Here is a 20788-nt window from a genome sequence, read left to right as displayed (position 1 = left end):
AGACGTAAGTCGAGCAGAGCTTAGATGAGCAGAAAAGAATTGAGATGAGAAGACAGGAAATGGGATGAACAGAAAAGAAATGATATGAGCAGAGAGGAGCAGAGCACTTAGAACTTCTCCAAAGTGATAAATGAAAGTGAACTCCCCACCTCTATAAATAAGGAGTGAGTGGGAGGAAGCTTGTAAGGGAAGCTAGAGGTCACTTTAGGCACGCTTCCCAATAAAGATGATATGACTAGACAAATGAGGGATGATGTGTCATCTCTATCATTAGAGCAAATGAAGGATTAGGCTTAAACGATGAGATTAAGCTTAATGACAAGGTAAAGCTCCCCAAATGCCTAGCTAACCAACCACGGCCGAGGCCAAGGCCAACTGAGCAGAGTCAGCCGAGCAAGCCAGCCCGACATTCGTCAACCAAGCCGAGCAGGGGGGATCAAGCAGGTCTGCTCGGCCATGTTCAAAGCAAACTTCAAATTTAGAAAGAGAAAGCCGTGCAAAGTAGCTGCAACGGGTAAGCCCAAGGGACGACCAGAAGCCATCGGGCAGGGCCAACCTCGCAGGCCAGCCCAGCAGCATGCCAGGCCTGCCCTGCGCACACGCCTGGCCACCCCGCACGCACGCACGCAAGCCAGCCCATGCACGACGCAAGTTAGCCAGCCCACGAACACGTGCTAGCCAGCCAGCCCAGTGCGCGCACGCATGCCAGCCCGGCTAGCGGCAACGCCAACCAGACAGACCCAGCCGAGCAGCCCAGCCCGACCAGCTCAGCCCGACCAACTCAGCCAGGCCAAAAAAAAAAAAAAAGAAACACCAACCCGTGCGCACGCACTGACCAAGCCCGCGTGGGCACGCAAGGCCAACCCCGCGGGCACAAGTACAAGGCTGGCCCCGCACAAGCACAAGCCAATCTCGTGCACGGGCCAGCCGTGCGCACACATAAGGCCAGCCGCGGCATGCCTACAGCCCGCTCCGACCCACCTTGGCCGACCAAAGCTGCATGAGCAGGCCTGCCCGGCCAACACCCAGCCGAGCAAGGTGGACCGAGCAGGTCTGCCCGGCCAATTGCAAAAAAACCAAGAAAAAAAAAGGGGGAGGCGAGTGACCAGAAAACTTGGATTCAATGTGGGTTGACCGCTTTTATAAAAAAAAAAAATGTGTGTTGACCGGCCAATTGCAAATTTGAATTTGCTCAGGTGACGTGACACATGAGCATTAATTTGGATTCAATGTTGACCACAAAAAAACAAAAAAAAAGCAAAAAACAAAGTTTCATGTGATGTGACACATGAGCTTTAAATTGCATTTAATATGGTTTAAAAAAAAAAAAAAAACAACAACAGAAACAAGTTAAAAAAAAAAACGGGAAGGAAGGCCGCCCAGGTCCAGCCGAGCAGACCTGCCCGGTCAGCCGACCAGATCTGCCCGGCCAAGACCCACCACATTGAAAAAAATAGGAAAAATGCCGGATTCCCGCTTGAATCATATTCCCTTACCTACCTTCTGCAGCCACGGGAGTAGGGGGTATCTGATAGGAGTAAACGGACCCCGATCAATGACGCAAGAACACGTGGACACCAACATTATGGGCAACGGGGTAGATAACAATGATAACATCACCATCTTGCCTTACAAGATAGAGGGACTCTGACCCCTATCCAGTCAAGCTGTGCAATCGACGGATAACCACTATCTGTTGGAGATTACTCATAAAAGGAGAAAAACAATCCCATTCCGATGCAACCTTGGAAAACTCCCAATGACAATGAACCATAGAAGTACAACTGCCTTAGAGGACTCCCCCAGCCAAGAAAAACGGGACATACCAATCGCAATTCCGCTCTAAAATTGTTCTCAAGAATTAAAAAAAAAAAAAAACACAAAAATCACTTCTGCGGAGGGTCACTAATCAGCACATATGTATCATGGGCTATTCCTTCCTAATTCATGCATCGTAATTTGTGATGGGAGTTTTTTTACAAATCGGATGTAGCAGGTTGGGCAACTGTGACTGTTATTAGTTTAGAATTTGTGAACGCACCTTTGAACTTTGGCTATACAAGGAGCACACAGGAGTCGAAGGCAATGGAATGGAAATGCTCGAAGGATTGCAAAAAGCCAAGCAATTAGGAAACACCACCATTACCATTTGAATTGACTGAAACAGTTAATGTTGTTAAACAAGAAAGATGTTTTATTTTGGTAAACCATCAACTACCCATAAGAGCTAGAGTCAGTAAAATCAATACACATGTAGATGAGGATGCTCTTTATCTCTTAATAGTAGTATCTTTTACACATCAAAAAAAGAAGATAATATACATCAATAGATAGATTTTTTACGAGATCACTGATCAAAGCACCAGGTGTTTAGATAATCCAAACCAAAACTTGGCATACAGAGTATTTAACAGACAAAAAAAAGAAAAACCCTATAACTCGAAGGGGGGAGCAAACTCAAGCTCGTCATCCTAATTTCTCTTACCCTTGTTCCGCCTGGGACCAACAACTGTCCAACCATCTTCAGCTTCCACGGTTTCTCTCGGCCTCTGCACATCCACTGACATAGGCTCTGGCTTTGGATTTAACGTAGGCTTCAGCTCGTCCATTACCATATTAGATGACCCATCATCCGAGCTCTCATCATCATCATCATCATCATCATCATCACCATCATCATCACCATCATCATCATTGACCATCTGTCACAAAGATTAAAGAAAATGTCAAAAAGGAGTACCGGAAATTCCCCCAATAATCCTCATAATAATGAAATTTGGTCATGATAACCATAACCCCCTCTCAACCGAACTGAGATCAATATGTGCTCCCCTCTCTATTATGTAGGATATGTTATAAGACCACAAACATGGGTATACAGGCACACAAAGTATACTGTCAGTGCTCAAAAACATCAATCAGATAGGCAAGAGACTTGATGCAGAAACAGTGCAATCTCCCTCCAGAATCCCACTACACTGAATTCAATCAAGGACATGAAGCATCGCTTGACATATCTCAATGAGCAATTGCACAAAGGGAAAACATACCATCGCAAATACAGACACACAAAAGATACTGTCAGTGCCCAAAAACATCAGATAGGCAAGAGACTTTATGCAAAAACAGAAACAGTATTCTCTCTCTCTCTCTCTCATACACACACACACACACACACACACACCGGGATCCCACTACACTGAATTCAGTCAAGGACATGAAACATCACTTGACATATCTCAATGAGAAAAATACACAAAGAGAACACATGCCATCACCAATAAAAGGCACAGGGCTTGCAGAAAAAATCTCTTGTTCATCTCATCTCCTGGGTAAAGAAGAAAAAGTTCTAGTTGCGGGTCAAATTCTTATATTGCCATTTGGAAATCAGCTATCATATTTATATGGTGCTAACCCATATCATAGCTACTCATAGAAAACATATAAGAAAGCTCCATCTATCCACAGATACACTTGCACAGCCCAAGAAAAGTTGCTTGTGTGTATATATCCCAAACAACTGAAAATCTTTTCTCAAAAATATGAGAAAATTCTGAGAATAAAATTTCAGTGAATATTCATAAAACCCACAGAATAGTTCATGACTAGCGAATAAGATTAACAGAAGAACAAAAATGATTATCAAATTAACCCAAAAATTCCGATATGATAACCCACCCAATCAAAGGTGAATTAACAAAACTACCAGAATTATGTGTGTTTGACAAAGAAATTTCTCCTTCCTCGGTATGGAAAACACACTTTCAGCCTCATGAATGAAACAGAGGAGAAATTCCAGAACAAAGAATTCTTTTTTTTTCACCTTGGAGGGGTGTATGTAGATGAAAAGGATCCATAGATATTGCCTTAAACAGATATAGGTAAATAATTTCGCATAAAACCATCCGAAGTCTATAAGTTACCTGTCTGCTTCGAGAAACAGCTTCTGCCCCTGAGCTGGATTTCCTCAGCTTCTCAACTGACTCACAGTTGCCTTGTAGGCAGTCCTCATGCATAATCATCAACTGTTCCGCTACCTGATTGAAGATATAAAAGCATACATAAGCTTCAAAAGTCATTTATGCAAGACTAAAGATTCATAATACAAATTCAAATTTCGGGCTTTCATCCATAAATGCTTAGAAATGTTTAACATAAAGCCTAAAAATTCTTTGTACCATCTAGGAATAAAAGAGTCACAACTTAGAATGGATTCACATATTTCAGAGTCACAAATGCATCTAAATAGCCGACCAAATAACAACTTCAAGAAACTTAAACCTAGGGAACATACACCTTAAAACTTGCAAGACAATAAATGGTACAATATGCCAACATGATACTTGACATCTTGGCTTTTTAAAAGACAGCAATGACTCACTAAACTAAAGCACAGTAAGCCACAATGAAGCCCTAAAGCAACCAAACATGACTAACAATTAAACCGAACTTTTTAGTCATCAATGAACCTAAACTTTGTAAGAGCTTTACTGGAAGAAGACTATAATACATATCACTGATCTCAAACGTCCAACAAAATACCCAAAACTACCATGTACAGAAAAGAAAGATATTTCTGTTTTTCCATACTAAAAACAGTGAAGATCATGGAACCTTGGATATATGGAGCCCCTTGAACGATGTTTTAACCAGAAGAACCAGCTATCCACGTGGAAAGTCTTCTTTTTCTCTTAATTACCTTATGCTGCAATAAGGGGTTGTTGGGGGAGAATGAAATGGTAGAGGTGTGGAAGAAAGGACCACCTCACAAATTATATCCCTATTCTGGAATGACAATCATACCATTAGACGCCAAGTCAGCCAACAATTGATAGATGAGTTAGCATTGCAAAGGATCTTGAGAATCCAGTAAAACCAGTTGATCCTTAGAAGGGAGTCTAGTCCTATTTTTTCTTGAATACCCTTTTTCCTGGCAATAAGATTCTTCCTTGTTCGTTCAAAAGGAAAGGTTATAATCATAATTGAGTTCGACAGATTATGTTTTCAGATGATCCACATACCACATGACTATTCCCCATCCAATTGATATTTCAAGTGTTAGGGAAACATGCATTCTATTCCATATGCAAAAGAAGTTTAGGGATTACCTGAACCAAATGGAATCGCAAGGGAAGGGACAATCGAATGCGGCTTGCAGTTACGAGCACTCCGCGATCTCCCCTGGCTTCTCTCTCCATAGAGAAACCCACACCACAAAACCCTAGGCAACTGAATGGAAACCCTAGGATAACACATAACTTGAAAGAGGGAGAGATCTAATCGATTAATGCACACTTGGGGTTTATGCCTTATATCTATTTATAGGCTAAACCCTGAGATAAGCCAATCAGAGGAGGGATCGGTCACTTAAGTGACCGTCCCTCTCTCTCTCTCTCCTTTTCGGCTCAGCCAGCCTGCCCCATGTGGGCGGACCAGCTGGGCCTCAGGCCCATGAACGATTTACATCTCCCACTCGCCCACACAGGGCGCATATATCATGCATTCAAGTTTCTCTCATTCTGCGTTATCCTCTATATAGGTAATGGGGCGTGCGACCTGTCGAGATGATACAAGGTAGGAGTACTATATCAAACTTCCATCTAGCCAACATAGTACATCACTCTCAAAAGTCTCGAAATACCCCAAACGATCTACTTACACCCAATCTAACACTCTCGACCCCTCATGATGAGCAGTGTTAATCCTTGGTATGTAATGTACTCATGACTGCGTCGATCACAAACACGACATGTCGCCCGGGCAATGAGTCACATAACAAAGGTGTAACGTCCAATGGTTTTCCCTGGGCCCCTCATGTCAATCCAAATATCCCCAACAGCTTTCCCAATCGGTTCCTGCTGGACCGCATCATCCATGGTCCTAAGGAGAAGGTCAAAGTAGCGTCATTGGATGTCTTTTTCATGACATTGTCTCAGGTAATAAGGGTACTGTGGGATTAATATAATCCACGTGGCTCACACAGTGACGAAGCAGGGATCCATTCAGTCACTCTCACTATCGGTCGACATGAGCACATGCAGTATGATGTGCATACTATGGCGTAACTCCCAATAGGGTAGGCATGTCACTCGCAATAAATAAACGCCATACAGATCTTAGTCTAGTTGCTTCTCTAAGCGCCTAACCTGAGTTTCTAGCGCAGTCACCCTCATGGTTTCTGCCTAGAACCCCACATCTGGCTTCCAACAGGCTACTTAGAAGTGTGGTATCTTCCAAGTTGGACCAAGTAAATGTCTCATCTTAGCTCTAACTAAGGCGCCATAGAGCATACATGGTCATGGGCTCAACTCGCTCGCTACACCCCAGCGCCGAGGCTAATCACCCGTGTGAGTGGGTCGATTCTATACCTGGCGACATCTTTACAAACAATGAATGTATACACACAATATTACTCAAACAAATATATGCTCATCAATAAATGTAAGAGAAATACAGATAAATGTCCATCACAAACAAAGTGTTCCCAAAACAAATACATATCAGATCCGCCTGAGTCCCAAGTTCCTAACGTGAACTAGGAAAACATCTCTGGCAATGGGCTTAGTCAACGGATCAGCCAACATATTGCCAGTGGAGATATGCTGCAAAACAACTTCACCTCGCGCTACCATGCCTCGAATGTAGTGATACCGTATGTCAATGTGTTGGCTCTACCATGGAATTTGGGGTCCTTCTCAAATGCAAGCGCTGCCGTGCTGTCACAGTGTATAAGCACATCGTCGTTTGAGTGAGCAGAAACGCTAAGTCTCTGCAAGAACCTCCTGAGCCAAATGGCCTCCTGTACTGCTGTCGAACATGCGACGTACTCTGACTCCATCGTGGACAGGGCGATGCAGGTCTGTTTCTTACTACTCCAAGTGACAGCCCCGCCTCCCAGGACAAACGCATACCCCGAAGTGGACTTACGCTCGTCTCTATCACTAGCCCAATCAGCATCACTATAGCCTCTCAGTCTCAAGTCTGAACCACTGAAGGTAAGCAAGAGGTCTGCAGTGCCACGTAGGTATCGAAGTACCATCTTTATTATCTGCCAATGAGTTGGCCCTGGGTTACTCTGGCAACGGCTCACCATGCCAACGGCAAAGCAAATATTTGGACGCGTGCACATCATCACATACATCAGACTGCCTACTGCCACTGCATATGGTATTTTGAACATTTGGTTTCTCTTTTCATCACTCATAGGGCATTGGTCTAGGCTCAAAGTGCATGCCTTGTCCATTGGAGGGTCAATGGGTTTCAAGTTGCTCATATGGAACTGCTCCAGGACTTTCTTTATGTAAGTCTCTTGAGACAAACTAAAAAGTCTCCTAGTGAGATCCCTCACAATCTTCACGCCCAACACAAAGTTGGCCTGACCCATGTCCTTCATCTCAAAAGTGGAGGACAACCACTCTTTGGTAGCGACAATCATTTCAATGTCATTCCCAGCCAACAAGATCTCGTCAACATACAACAATAGGATAAGAAACCCCGCCTTAGACCGTTTAACATACACACAGTTGTCCTCTTCAATCATGTCAAAACCCGCAGTGGTAATGGCATGGTGAAATCTAATGTACCATTGCATGGACGATTGCTTAAGGCCATAGATGGAACGTTTGAGACGGCATACTTTGCGCTCATGTCCCTTCTTCTCAAAGGCCACAGGCTTAGCCATAAAGATCTCCTCGTCCAGTTCTCCATTGAAAAAAGCAGTTTTAACGTCCATTTGGTAGAGTTCCAAATCCAACTTTGCGACAATGGCTAGAATGAGGCGAATTGAGGTCATTCTCACCACAGGGGAGAATGTCTCATCATAGTCTATACCCTCCTTTTGGGTATATCCCTTCGCCACAAGACAAGCCTTATACTTGTCAATTGATCCATCTGCCTTTCGCTTGACCTTTAGGACCCACTTGTTCCCGATGGCCTTGCGCCCAAGTGGAAGATCAACTAACTCCCAGACTTGGTTCTTGCTCATATAACTCAACTCATCTTCCATAACAGCTTGCCACATTTCCTTAGCTGTAGAAGAGAGCGCCTCACTCACTGAGGCTGGCTTATCCTCATCCCTCGGGGCACAGACAAGGGCAACGTCCCCTTAAATCTCAAAAAGACGTCGGGGAACGTGTCCATGTGCGCTTTTTCGCGCAGAAGGTTCTTGACCCGCGGGTTGTGCACTTTCATTAGGTAGCGCACTCCCATTGGGCTGATGATCACTCTCACCCTCTCTGGCGATCTCTTGATGAGTGTTTAATTCCTCACCCTCGCCAAGAGTAGGTGAGACGCTTTCATCAGTCTCTATCTCAAAAAGATCAAGGTCTCTGCTAGCGTCACTAATGCTTGGGAAATCAGTCTCTAAAAAATCCACATCGCAGGACTCACTCTCTGTCATTCCTCCATCTTGACATTCACCGTACACTACATAGCCTTTCGAGGTATCGGAATATCTTATAAAGATACTCTTTTTAGCTCTAGGGCCAAGTTTAACTTATGGGAGGTACTATGAACATATCCTGCACATCCCTATGGTCGCATATGCCCCAAAGTGGGCTTTGCTCCTTTCCACAATTCATAGGGAGTTGAGGAAACTAACTGTGACGGCACGCGGTTAAGGACGTAGGCAGCGGTAAACATACATCCCCCCAGAAGGATATTGGGAGGTTGGCCTGCGCCATCTTCGATCTAACCATATTTAAAAGCGTCCTATTTCTCCGCTCTGCTACACCATTTTGTTGTGGAGTGTGGGGAATAGTCAGCTGCCTAGTGATTCCTTTTTCCTCACACATCTCTTTAAATTAATCGGACAAATACTCGCGTCCTCGGTCAGTGTGCAGAGTTTTTAACCTCTTGTCTTGCTGATTCTCAACCTCTGCTACAAAGCGTTTGAAGCAACCTAGCGCTTCGTAGCGGTGAGCGATCAATACACATAACCATATCGCGAATAATCATCGATAAAGGTAAGAAAATAGGAAGCACCATGACTTACCTTCACGTTTATTAGTCCGCAGATGTCCGAATGGACAAGCTCTAGGGTCTGGGTTGCCCGTTTAGCCTTTACAAAAGGCTTCCGGTGGGCCTTACCCGCTAAACAGGCCTCACATGTTGGTTGGTTGACTTTGGTGAGTGAGCCAAGAAGGCCTTCTCGAGCTAGCCGTTCCATCCTATCTCGACCTATGTGTCCTAGTCTGGCATGCCAAGTAATTAAATCAGGACTAGTATTAGAATCAACTACAAAAGATGAAGAGGATATAATAGGAATTATTAAATCTAACTTAATAAAACCATTCTCAAGTCTACAATATCCAAAACTACTACCATCCAATCGAATCTCAAAAGAGTCACCATAAAAAATAAAGGAATATCCTAAAGTCAATAATGCAGTAACGGAAAGTTGATTATGCTGAATTTCTGGTGCGTATAGCACATCATGAAGTAGCAAGATGCGCCCAGTGCGCAAGGTGAGCTGGTAGGTACCAACTCCTCGAATTGTTTCACTTGTGTCATTCCCCATGTAGATACTTTGGGCGCCATCCGGAATCTTTCTATAATCTACAAACCCTCCTCGATCTCGCGCTATGTCTCTTGTTACACCTATATCTACAATCCAATCAGATTGGGTTTGGGCAACCAAAACGTGTGTACATACAAAAGTATAAGGAGAGAGAGGCAGAAATGGTACCTGCTTAGCTTCAGTGCAGTCACGAGCGAAGTGCCCCATCTTCTGGCAGTTAGAGCACTTGACCTTGATGATATCTTTCTTTCCACCTTGCTTGCCACGTTGGCGCTTGGTAGTCTTACGCCCAGTTGGCGCAGTTTTCTGAGCTTGATCCTGATTCCCAGTGTTTCTCTGTCTCTTGCGCTTAGACCCATTCTTGTGCTACACCGCTTGGGCGACAAAGGCATGTGATTGGGTCGCCTTTAGGCGCTCCGCCTCTAGTTCCACATGAGCGGCAATGTCATTAAATGTCTTGACAGTGTCGTTATGTGTCAGAACTATCTTCATTTGCCCCCAGGAATCAGGCAACGTCCTGATGATGGCCTGTACTTGCTGCTCATCGGTAAAATGTACCCCAACATCATCCAATTTCCGAATCATGTCTTTCACGACCCTGAGATGTTCAACCATAATGTGTTTGGGGTCCTTACGGTACATCTCAAACTTCAAGGTCATGGACCTAAGTCTGGTCGTGGATGTACTACCACAGTCGAGCCTTACCTGGTCCCACATGGACTTGGCAGTCTCGTACTTCTCATACTGACCGATAAGATCATCGTGCATCGTGTTTAACATAAGAAAGCGCGTACTACAATCTCTCTTAAACCAATTGTCGTAAGCCTCTTCTTCTTGACGATAACGGGCGGTAGTACCCACTTCGGGTGGGGCCATCTCAATGGTCAAGAGGTCTAGGTAATCTTGCTCATTAAGCAAGAACTTGGCCTTTCGATGCCACATGTCATAGTTGGTGCCATCCAACTTGTTACCTTGGTTAAGGTCAGCAACAACACTTTTCGAGGCCATCACTACAATGTGCAAGGGAGGACATTTAGTATACATCCATAAATCCAAAAATTTGTTCAAGAAACCCTAATTAAAATTAATGGTACCCTTCCCCACACGGTGAGACCAAAAACTTCGCTAAGCTGGTAATCAAATCTCACATTGTGTGGGTCCGGGGAAGTATAACTTTAATTGATTTCGAACAAAAATAAGAGAAAATGGCATCTCCTAACCACAATTTAATGCGCCATACACTCGGGTGCGCAAGGGACTCAATAAAGAAACTCAGTTTGGTGCTTGAAGTGACATGCCGAGTCGATACTAGGTTGTGATACGCAATGCAGTAGCTCCTATTACATGGCTTCTCAAAAAATATTAAAAAATACAACCGGCTCTTTACATTTAAGATCCCTACTACAAACTACCGGCGAGCACTGCACTTTGTATCACTTCCAGGTACCAACTCTAATGCACATCTATCCAAATAAAACACATCACTTGACAAGTATCAAATCCATCCCATGAAGATATAAAAATAATAAAACACATGGTTGCATGGGATGGGGTGTTTGACAGCGATACCCTAATGGCAACGTCAAATCGGTCTGTACCGCAATGGGGGGAATCATATGTTTCTTTATTAACAAAGTGGCCTTGGGGGATCTCCAATACACGAGAAAAATATGGGGCAATTTGGGGCAAAACCATATCTCCCATTTTTCTCCAATGGATCTCACAAAATGGTTTCTTATTGGTGGGGGGTTGCACATGACATAAATAAAATACCCCCAAAACGAGAAACCCTTCAGGGGAGATTCCCAAAATTTGTTAGGGGCCACAAGAACAAATCACAAATACAAGGTATGCTTCAATAAAGAAACCACATGAATAACATATCATAGACAAACCCCAATGCATGCATGACAAAATAAAGCATATGCATATAATAAGAACCATATCACATGCATATTGTTAGAACCAAAAACCCCATATTATGCATATAGTTATAACTAAAATACAAATCATATATGCATCTGTTTTATACCAAAAAAAAACAAACCATAAAAAAATATCAGTTTTTTTTTTTTCTTTTCCTCTTTCTTCTTCTTCTCTTTAAACGTGCTGCTGCCTAGGCAGCAGCTTCTCTTTTTTTTTTTTGTAAACTGTTGCAGCGTCGTGCTTGGCGCTGCCAAGCATGGCTGCTGCCGCAGGATCCTTTTCTTTTTTTTTAAAAACCTGCTGCAGCCATGCTTGGCACTGCCGAGCATGGCTGCTGCCCCAGCCTGCTGTGCGCACGCGGTCGCAGCAGCCGCAGGCCGAGGCCTACTGCTGCTGCTGCCTCTGCCTCTGCCGCACGCGACTGGCTCCTCCCCTTCTTCCCTTCTGTTTCCCTCTCCTGCGCACTTACACACAGCCGCGCGCTGCTGCCTCGCTGTGCGCCAAGGGCTGCAGCCACCATATGATTCATTGAATGGGAAAAACAGCAAAGGAAGGGAGGGGAAAAAGGAAGAAGAAAGAAAAGAGAAACGATTGTGCAGCTTCCCAAAAATATTTTTTTTATCACTGTAGCCATTAGGGTTTGCGGTTCGCACATGATTTTTTTTTTTCAGAGATTAAAAAAAAAAATTTGGAAAGTTGCACAATCGTTTCTCTTTTCTTTCTTCTTCCTTTTTCTTTTTTTTTTTTCCCCCTTCCTTTGCTATTCTTCCCATTCGGTGATACCACATGGAGGCCGCGGCCACTGGCGCACAGCAAGGCAGCAGCACGCGGCTGCTACTGCGACTGTGTGCAAGTGCGCACAGGAGTGAAAAACGCGAAGGGAAGAAGGGGAGGGGCCAGCCCCGTGCGGCAGCGGCTGCCGCAACTGCATGCACGCAGCAAGCTGGGGCAGCAGCAATGCTCAGCAGCGCCAAGTATGGCTGCAGCAGGTTTTTAAAAAAAAAAAAACCTAATGTTGTATGGTTTTTTTTTTTTTATTATGGTTATAACCGATTGCATATCTTTTTTTTGGAAATATATTGCATAGATGCATACTTTTGGAAATATATGCAGTTTTGGTGTTTGGTTATAACTATATGCATGTGATATGGTACTTGTTATATGCATATGCTTTATTTTGTTATGCATGCATTGGGGTTTGTCCATGATATGTTATTCATGTGGTTTCTTTATTGAAGCATACCTTGTATTTGTGATTTGTTCTTGTGGCCCCTAACAAATTTTGGGGATCTCCCCTGTAGGGTTTCTCGTTTTGGGGTATTTTATTTATGTCATGTACAACCCCCCACTAATGAGAAATCATTATGTGAGATCCATGGAAGAAAAATGGGAGATAGGGTTTTGCCCAAAATCGCCCCATATTTTTCTCATGTGTATTGGAGATCCCCCGGGGCCACTTTGATAATAAAGAAACATATGATTCCTCGACGCTGCCATTAGGGTATCGCTGTCAAACACCCCATCCCATGCAACCATGTGTTTTATTATTTTTTATATTTTCATGGGATGGATTTGATACTTGTCAAGTGATGTGTTTTATTTGGATAGATGTGCGTTAGAGTTGGTACCTGGAAGTGATACAAAGTGCAGTGCTCGCTGGTAGTTTGTAGTAGGGATCTTAAATGTAAAGAGCCGGTTGTATTTTTAATATTTTTTGAGAAGCCATGTAATGGGAGCTACTGCACTGCGTATCACAACCTAGTATCGACTCGGCAAGTCACTTCAAGTACCAAACTGGGTCTCTTTATTGAATACCATGTGCACCCAAGTGTATGGCGCATTAAATTGTGGTTAGGAGATGTCATTTCCTCCTATTTTTGTTCGAAATCAATCCCAGACCCACACAATGTGAGATTTGATTACCAGCTTAGCGAAGTTTTTGGTCTCACCGTGTGGGGAAGGGTAATATTAATTTCAATTAAGGTTTCTTGAACAAATTTTTGGATTTATGGATGTATACTAAATGTCCTCCCTTGCACATTGTAGTGATGACCTCGAAAAGTGCTGTTGCTGACCTTCACCAAAGCAACAAGTTGGATGGCACCAACTATGACATGTGGCACAGAAAGGCGGCCAAGTTCTTGCTTAATGAGCAAGATTACCTAAACCTCCTGACCACTGAGAGGGCCTCACCCGAAGTGGGTACTACCACCCGTCACCGTCAAGAAAAAGAGGCTTACAACAATTGGTTTAAGAGAGATCGTAGTGCGCATTTTCTTATGTTAAGCACGATGCACGATGATCTCATCGGCCAATATGAGAAGTACGAGACTGCCAAGTCCATGTGGGACCAAGAAAGGCTCGACTGTGGCGGTACATCCACTACCAGACTTAGGTCCATAACCTTGAAGTTTGAGATGTACCGTAAGGACCCCAAGCACAGTATGGTTGAACATCTTAGGGTCGTGAAAAACATGATCCAGAAGTTGGATGATGCTGGGGTACACCTTACCGATGAGCAGCAAGTACAGGCCGTCATCAGGACGTTGCCTGATTCCTAGGGGCAAATGAAAATAGTTCTGACACATAACGACACTGTCAAGACATTTAATGGCATTGCCCTCATGTGGAACTAGAGGCGGAGCGCCTAGAGGCGACCCAATCACATGCCCTTGTCGCCCAAGCGGGGCAGCGCAAGAATGGGTTTAAGCGCAAAAGACAGAGAAACACTAGGAATCAGGATCAAGCTCAGAAAGCTACGCCAACTGGGCGTAAGATCACCAAGCGCCAACGTGGCAAGCGAGGTGGAAAGAAAGATATCACCAAGGTCAAGTGCTATAACTGCCAGAAGATGGGGCACTTCACTCGTGACTGCACTGAAGCGAAGCAGGTACCATTTCTGCCTCTCTCCTTGTACTTTTGTATATACACACGTTTTGGTTGTCCAAACCCAATCTGATTGGATTGTGGATACAGGTGCAACAAGACACATAGCGTGAGATCGAGGAGGGTTCGAAGATTATAGAAAGATTCCAGATGGCGCCCAAAGTATCTACATGGGGAATGGCACAAGTGAAGCAGTTCGAGGAGTTGGTACCTACCAACTCACCTAACGCACTGGGCACATCTTGCCACTTCATGATGTGCTATACGCACCAGAAATCCAGCATAATCTACTTTCTGTTACTGCATTATTGACTTTAGGATATTCCTTTATTTTTTATAGTGACTCTTTTGAGATTCGATTGGATGGTAGTAGTTTTGAATATTGTAGACTTGAGAATGGTTTTATTAAATTAGATTTGATAATTTCTATTGTTTCCTCTTCATCTTTAGTAGTTGATTCTAATACTAGTCCTGATTCAATTACTTGGCATGCTAGACTAGGACACATAGGTCGAGATAGGATGGGCTAGCTAGCTTGAGAAGGCCTTCTTGGCTCACTCGCTAAAGTCAACCTACAGACATGTGAGGCCTGTTTAGCGGGTAAGGCCCACCGAAAGCCTTTTGGAAAGGCTAAACGGGCAACCCAGACCCTAGATCTTGTCCATTCGGACATCTGCGGACCAACGAACGTGAAGGCACATCATGGTGCTTCCTATTTTCCCACCTTTATCGATGATTATTCGCGATATGGTTATGTGTATCTGATCGCTCACCGCTATGAAGCGCTAGATTGCTTCAAACGCTTTGTAGCAGAGGTTGAGAATCAGAAATGCAAGAGGTTAAAAACTCTGCGCACTGACCGAGGACGCAAATATTTGTCCGATCAATTTAAAGAGATGTGTGAGGAAAAAGGAATCACTAGGCAGCTGACTATTCCCCCCACTCCACAGCAAAATGGTGTAACGGAGCAGAGGAATAGGACGCTTTTAGATATGGTTAGATCAATGATGGCGCAGGCCAACCTCCCAATATCTTTCTGGGGGGATGCTATGTTGACCGCTGCCTACGTCCTTAACCGCGTGCCATCACAGTCAGTTCCCTCCACTCCCTATGAATTGTGGAAAGGCGCAAAGCCCACTTTGGGGCATATGCGACCATGGGGATGTGCAGGATATGTTTATAGTACCTCCCATAAGTTTCGAAAACTTGGCCCTAGAGCTAAAAAGAGTATCTTTATAAGATGTTCCGATACCTCAAAAGGCTATGTAGTGTACGGTGAACATCAAGCTGGAGGAATGACAGAGAGTGAGTCCCGCAATATGGGATTTTTAGAGACCGATTTCCCTAGCATTAGTGACGCTAGCAAGACCTTGATCTTTTTGAGATAGAGACTGAGGAAAGCGTCTCACCTACTATTGGCGAGGGTGAGGAATAAAACACTCATCAAGAGATCGCCAGAGAGGGTAAGAGTGATCATCAGCCCAGTGGGAGTGCGCTACCTAATGAAAGCGCACAACCCGCGCGTTAAGAACCCTCCGCGCGTAAAAGCGCACGTGGACACGTTCCTCGACATTGTTTTGAGATTGAAGGGAACGCTGCCCTCGTCTGTGCCCCGAGGGATGAGGATGAGCCAGCCTCAGTGAGTGAGGCGCTCTCTTCTCCAACTAAGGAAATGTGGCAAGCTGCTATGGAAGATGAGTTGAGTTCTATGAGCAAAAACCAAGTCTGGGAGTTAGTTGATCTTCCACCTGGGCGCAAGGCCATCGGGAACAAGTGGGTCCTAAAGGTCAAACGAAAGGCAGATGGATCAATTGACAAGTATAAGGCACGTCTTGTGGCAAAGAGAAATACCCAAAAGGAGGGTATAAACTATGATGAGACGTTCTCCCCTGTGGTGAGAATGGCATCAATACGCCTCATTATAGCCATTGTCGCAAAATTGGATTTGGAATTCTACCAAATGGATGTTAAAACTGTTTTTCTCAATGGAGAACTGGACGAAGAGATCTTTACGACTCAGCCTGTGGGCTTTGAGAAGAAGGGGCATGAACGCAAAGTATGCCGTCTCAAACGTTCCATCTATGGCCTTAAGCAATCGCCTAGGCAGTGGTACATTAGATTTCACCATGCCATTACCACTGCGAGTTTTGACATGATTGAAGAGGACCACTGTGTGTATGTATTAGAACTCATAAACTATAGAACATGGAAGCAGAACAATACTAAACGGATTTTCATTATTATTGCATACTCATTCACTAATTGATTACAAAGAAGGGGCCTAATATATATAGGCCTAAGAGAAACTACTTACCTAATATAAGAGAAACTACTTACCTATAATAGTAGGTGTCTATATGAGTGAAGGAATCCACATGTTGGAAAGTCAATCACCTATAAGGATTACAATATGATATTATACTATTCATGGAAGATTGAGAGAGATATATTGAAGATTCCATAAGATTATGAACTTGATTCCTAATATAACTAAACTACTTACCTAATGTGCTGTTGAGATATCTCTCTCAATCTTCCATGAATAGTATAATATCATATTAAAGATATATTAGGAATATTATAGTATTAGAATAAGAGATATGAACTTGATTCCTAATATAACTAAACTACTTACCTAATGTGCTGTTGAGTCGATCCTTCTCTTATTCTAATACTAATATATTCCTAATATATCTCTAATATGGTATCAGAGCCTTCAAGGCTCCAATGACCACTCGATCCACCATTCTTCCTTCAAGGCTCCAATGAGCACTCGATGCGCCATGCTTCCCTTTCTAGTTTTTTTTTTTTATTTTTTTTATGATTTCCTTGCTCTTAGTATTGTTTAGATCTATAAGTTTCTTTTACTCCCTTCCCTCTTTAAGATCTCACGTCTGTAACCGCAATAACATCACCACCTCATCCATCATGGCCTAATTCCGCTATCGTCGGCCCAATTATACTAAGCATCCAAAAATTATCCACCTTTCTTTTGTCTTTCCTCTTATCTCTGCCTTTTCTATTTCCATCATCCTTAAGTCGTGCCCTGAGTTGAAGTCCCTTTTTAGGGGCGTGCCTCAGGTAGAGGGCTTAAGACCACAACACAAAAAAATCAAAAAGCTCAATTACGTGCACCAGCAGCAGCTCCAAAACGCGCGGGCACCCCAATTTCATAATATAATATTAGGAATCAAGTTCATAATCTTATGCAATCTTCAATATCTCTCTCTCAATCTTCCATGAATAATATAATATCATATTGTAATCCTTAGAGGTGATTGAGTTTCCAACATGTGGATTCCTTCACCCATATATACACCTACTATTATAGGTAAGTAGTTTCTCTTATATTACGTAAGTAGTTTCTCTTAGGCCTATATATATTAGGCCCCTTCTTTGTAATCAATGTGTGAATGAGTATGCAAGAATAATGAAGATCCGTTTGATATTATTATGCTTCTATGTTCCATAGTTTGTGAGTTCGAATAAGTTCTAATATGGTAAACGGTCCAAGGCGGGGTTTCTTATCCTATCATTGTATGTTGACGACATCTTGTTGGCTGGGAATGACATTGAAATGATTGTCGCCACCAAAGAGTGGTTGTTCTCCACTTTTAAGATGAAGAACATGGGTGAGGCTAACTTTGTGTTGGGCGTGAAGATTGTGAGGGATCGCACTAGGAGACTTCTTAGTTTTTCTCAAGAGACTTACATAAAGAAAGTCCTGGAAGGTTCCATATGAGCAACTCGAAACCCATTGACACTCCAATGGACAAGGCATACACTTTGAGCTTAGACCAATGCCCTAAGAGTGATGAAGAGAAAAACCAAATGTTCAAAATACCTTATGCAGCGGCAGTAGACAATCTGATGTATGCGATGATGTGCACGCGTCCAGATATTGGCTTTGCCGTTGGCATGGTGAGCCGTTACCAGAGTAACCCAGGGCCAGCTCATTGGCAGGCAATAAAGAGGATACTTTGATACCTATGTGGCACTGCAGACCTCTTGCTCACCTTCAGTGGTTCAGACTTGAGACTGAGAGGCTACAGTGATGCGGGTTTATGCCTTATATCTATTTATAGGCCAAACCCTGAGATAAGCCAATCAGGGATCGGTCACTTAAGTGACCGTCCCTCTCTCTCTCTCGTTTTCGGCTCAGCCGGCCTGCCCCATGTGGGCGGACCAGCTGGGCCTCAGGCCCATGAACGATTTCATCAAGAAAGTGCAAAACTAAAATCCAAACTTCAGAATCCAATCACTCCATTCAGGTTCTTGAAGACTGGGGTTCAACATTTTTTATCAAGAGAGGGTGAAGAGAATCCTATCAATATGAGGTACATGAAACGGACATAGAAGGCAAACATTATGCAAACCCTGTAATCAATGGCAGCCTAAACGTGAGCTTCAAACTAATGTGATTAAGAAATAGACATACCTCCTCAACGCTGCCGTCCTCGATCTCCGCATTGAAAGAAAGCATCATGGTCTCGTCAAGCATATTTTCTAGATCATCAATATAAAGTGGCTCTGTAAAGACGAAAATGAAGACTAGTAAGAATTCACTTCAAAATTAAATTAACATTATCAGTCTTCAAACCGCCCGGAAGCCCATCTAACATCTCAATTTGCAGCAACCACAAAAATGTTGCAACCGACTAAGCCAAAGTTTCATTAATCCCTTCATTGTCTATAGAAGCGAAAGAGGAAAGTTCGCTAATTATATTCAATTAAGGTGCACAGGGAAATTTTCGAAGATTTCGGTCAACGAGATAGGATTGAACCTTTAGATTGGGAAAACCACGACATGAGATCAGTGGCGAGTTGGTCGGATTTCTGGCGAGAATTTCTGCCGCCCCATTCATTCTGGACGGCCATCTGAAGTGAAGTCCATCGAGAGAGCAGCAAAGAGATCCCTTCGGCGAACACAGAGAGCGCCTCTGGAGAAAGTTGAGCAGGCACTGGGCCAGCTTTAGCTGAATCCATCGTAACACTTACAGTGCAAACCCTAATTTTCTCTCTGGCTTCTGCCCTTCCCTCTTTGCAAGGCCTCGCCGTCAGTAAATCCCACAGAGGAGTAACGGAGAGAAACAGAGAGCTACTTTGAGGGCATATATCGGGATTTGGGAGAGAAAAGAACTCACTCAACCAAAGGATCGCAGAGAGACTCGGAATCGGATCAGTTTGTCCCGCTATTATTATACCGACTTTTTAAGAACATAGAATTCTAGAAAGGTCCAACTCGTAAGTCTTGACTCGAAAGTTGAGACTCGTAACTCGACTCAGTGAGGCATTCGACTCAGGATTAAATTAAAAAAGGTTGGCACTTTTTCATTTTCAAGTTGATTCTTTTTGCAACACCCAGTGAATTGTCGTGGGGAGGATGGGGGGGAAGGAATTATCTCATAATAATTATCACCTCCAATTCGCGGGCACCTTCAATTCCTCCAATTTCTCTAATAGGGGGGAGTGGACCCCACCTTGCACAGTGTTTTCGGGCAAGGGATAGGATGAGGTCTTTATCCCCTCAATTTACATGCCCCTCAATTTTCTCAATTCCATCTAATAGGGGGCAAAAATGACCACCCTACCCCTACCCAAACACACTGCCTGGGTGGGGTCCACTTCCCTCTATTAGAGGGAATTGAGGAAATTGACGAGCAGGCAACTTGAGGTGATAATTTTTCGTAGGATGATCATTTACGCCCTCATGTGAGGAATTGGAGGAATTGGAGGGGGTAGTGAATTGGAGGGGATAACGATTCAATTATCTCCTGTGATTCCCTATCCAGTACAGTTCCCTAGTGCCTCTAATAAAAGAGGGGTGGACCCCACCCGGGCAAGTGTAAAGTAGTCATTTCCACCCCCTTATGAGAGGAATTGCAGGAACTGTACTAGGCAGGGAATCGGAAGAGATAAAGATAGGGGAGGAGGTGGAAACATGGAAGGAGAAAGTTTGAGGAGTGAATCTCCTGTATTATGGGTCACTTAGGCCTGGTTTGTTTAGAGGGGACTTAAGTGGGGTGGGAGAATTAGGGTGAGAAAATGTTGATGTGGCATTTCAAAATCCCACCCCAACCTTGTGTGTTTTTTTTTTTTTTTTTTGATGAAAAAGGCTCATATATTTAGTTTAGTTAAAACAAGAAGGGTTGTACAGTTGTGTGGTAATATCGAACCACCTAAAGGATATGTTAGAAAAGTTTTGTATAGTAAGTTTTGCAAGATCCAAAAAATAAGGTAGACTGTTCCACGGTATCAAGGTAAAGTCCTGACTAGACAAAAGGTCAAAAAGAGTCTTGTTGCAGCACCATATCTCCTTTAAATTGATATGATCTACAACCGCTGTCTTCCATCCTTGTAGAATGCCACAAAGCTCTGCCACCAGTTCATCCTTAGAAGCTGTTCGATCGAAACTGGTTTTAATTCTTTTCCCGCTAAGGAACATCGATGATGTCCACT

General features: G+C 43.5%; 1 protein-coding gene across 2 annotated transcripts; it reads right to left on the bottom strand.

Moving 5' to 3' along the window:
• Positions 1-2322: 2322 nt before the first annotated feature.
• LOC122651853 (pre-rRNA-processing protein TSR2 homolog) lies at positions 2323-19387 on the bottom strand. Of its 2 annotated transcripts, XM_043845421.1 has the most exons (5): positions 19114-19387; positions 18768-18859; positions 3924-4037; positions 2684-2702; positions 2323-2644 (listed from the first exon to the last, which is right to left on the bottom strand). In XM_043845421.1, exons 1-5 carry the CDS (start codon positions 19313-19315, stop codon positions 2472-2474), a joined length of 600 nt encoding a protein of 199 aa, XP_043701356.1. In that variant the 5' UTR covers positions 19316-19387; the 3' UTR covers positions 2323-2471. The 2 variants fall into 2 exon arrangements, with proteins under 2 accessions (XP_043701356.1, XP_043701349.1); XM_043845414.1 differs by having other exon boundaries at positions 2323-2702.
• Between the last annotated feature and the right edge of the window lie 1401 nt (positions 19388-20788).

This window comes from Telopea speciosissima, chromosome 1, assembly GCF_018873765.1.
Source record: "Telopea speciosissima isolate NSW1024214 ecotype Mountain lineage chromosome 1, Tspe_v1, whole genome shotgun sequence".
NCBI classification, from domain to species: Eukaryota; Viridiplantae; Streptophyta; class Magnoliopsida; order Proteales; family Proteaceae; genus Telopea; species Telopea speciosissima.
The sequence above is the reverse complement of the archived record's forward strand: the minus strand, read 5'-3'. Positions and strand labels throughout refer to the sequence as shown.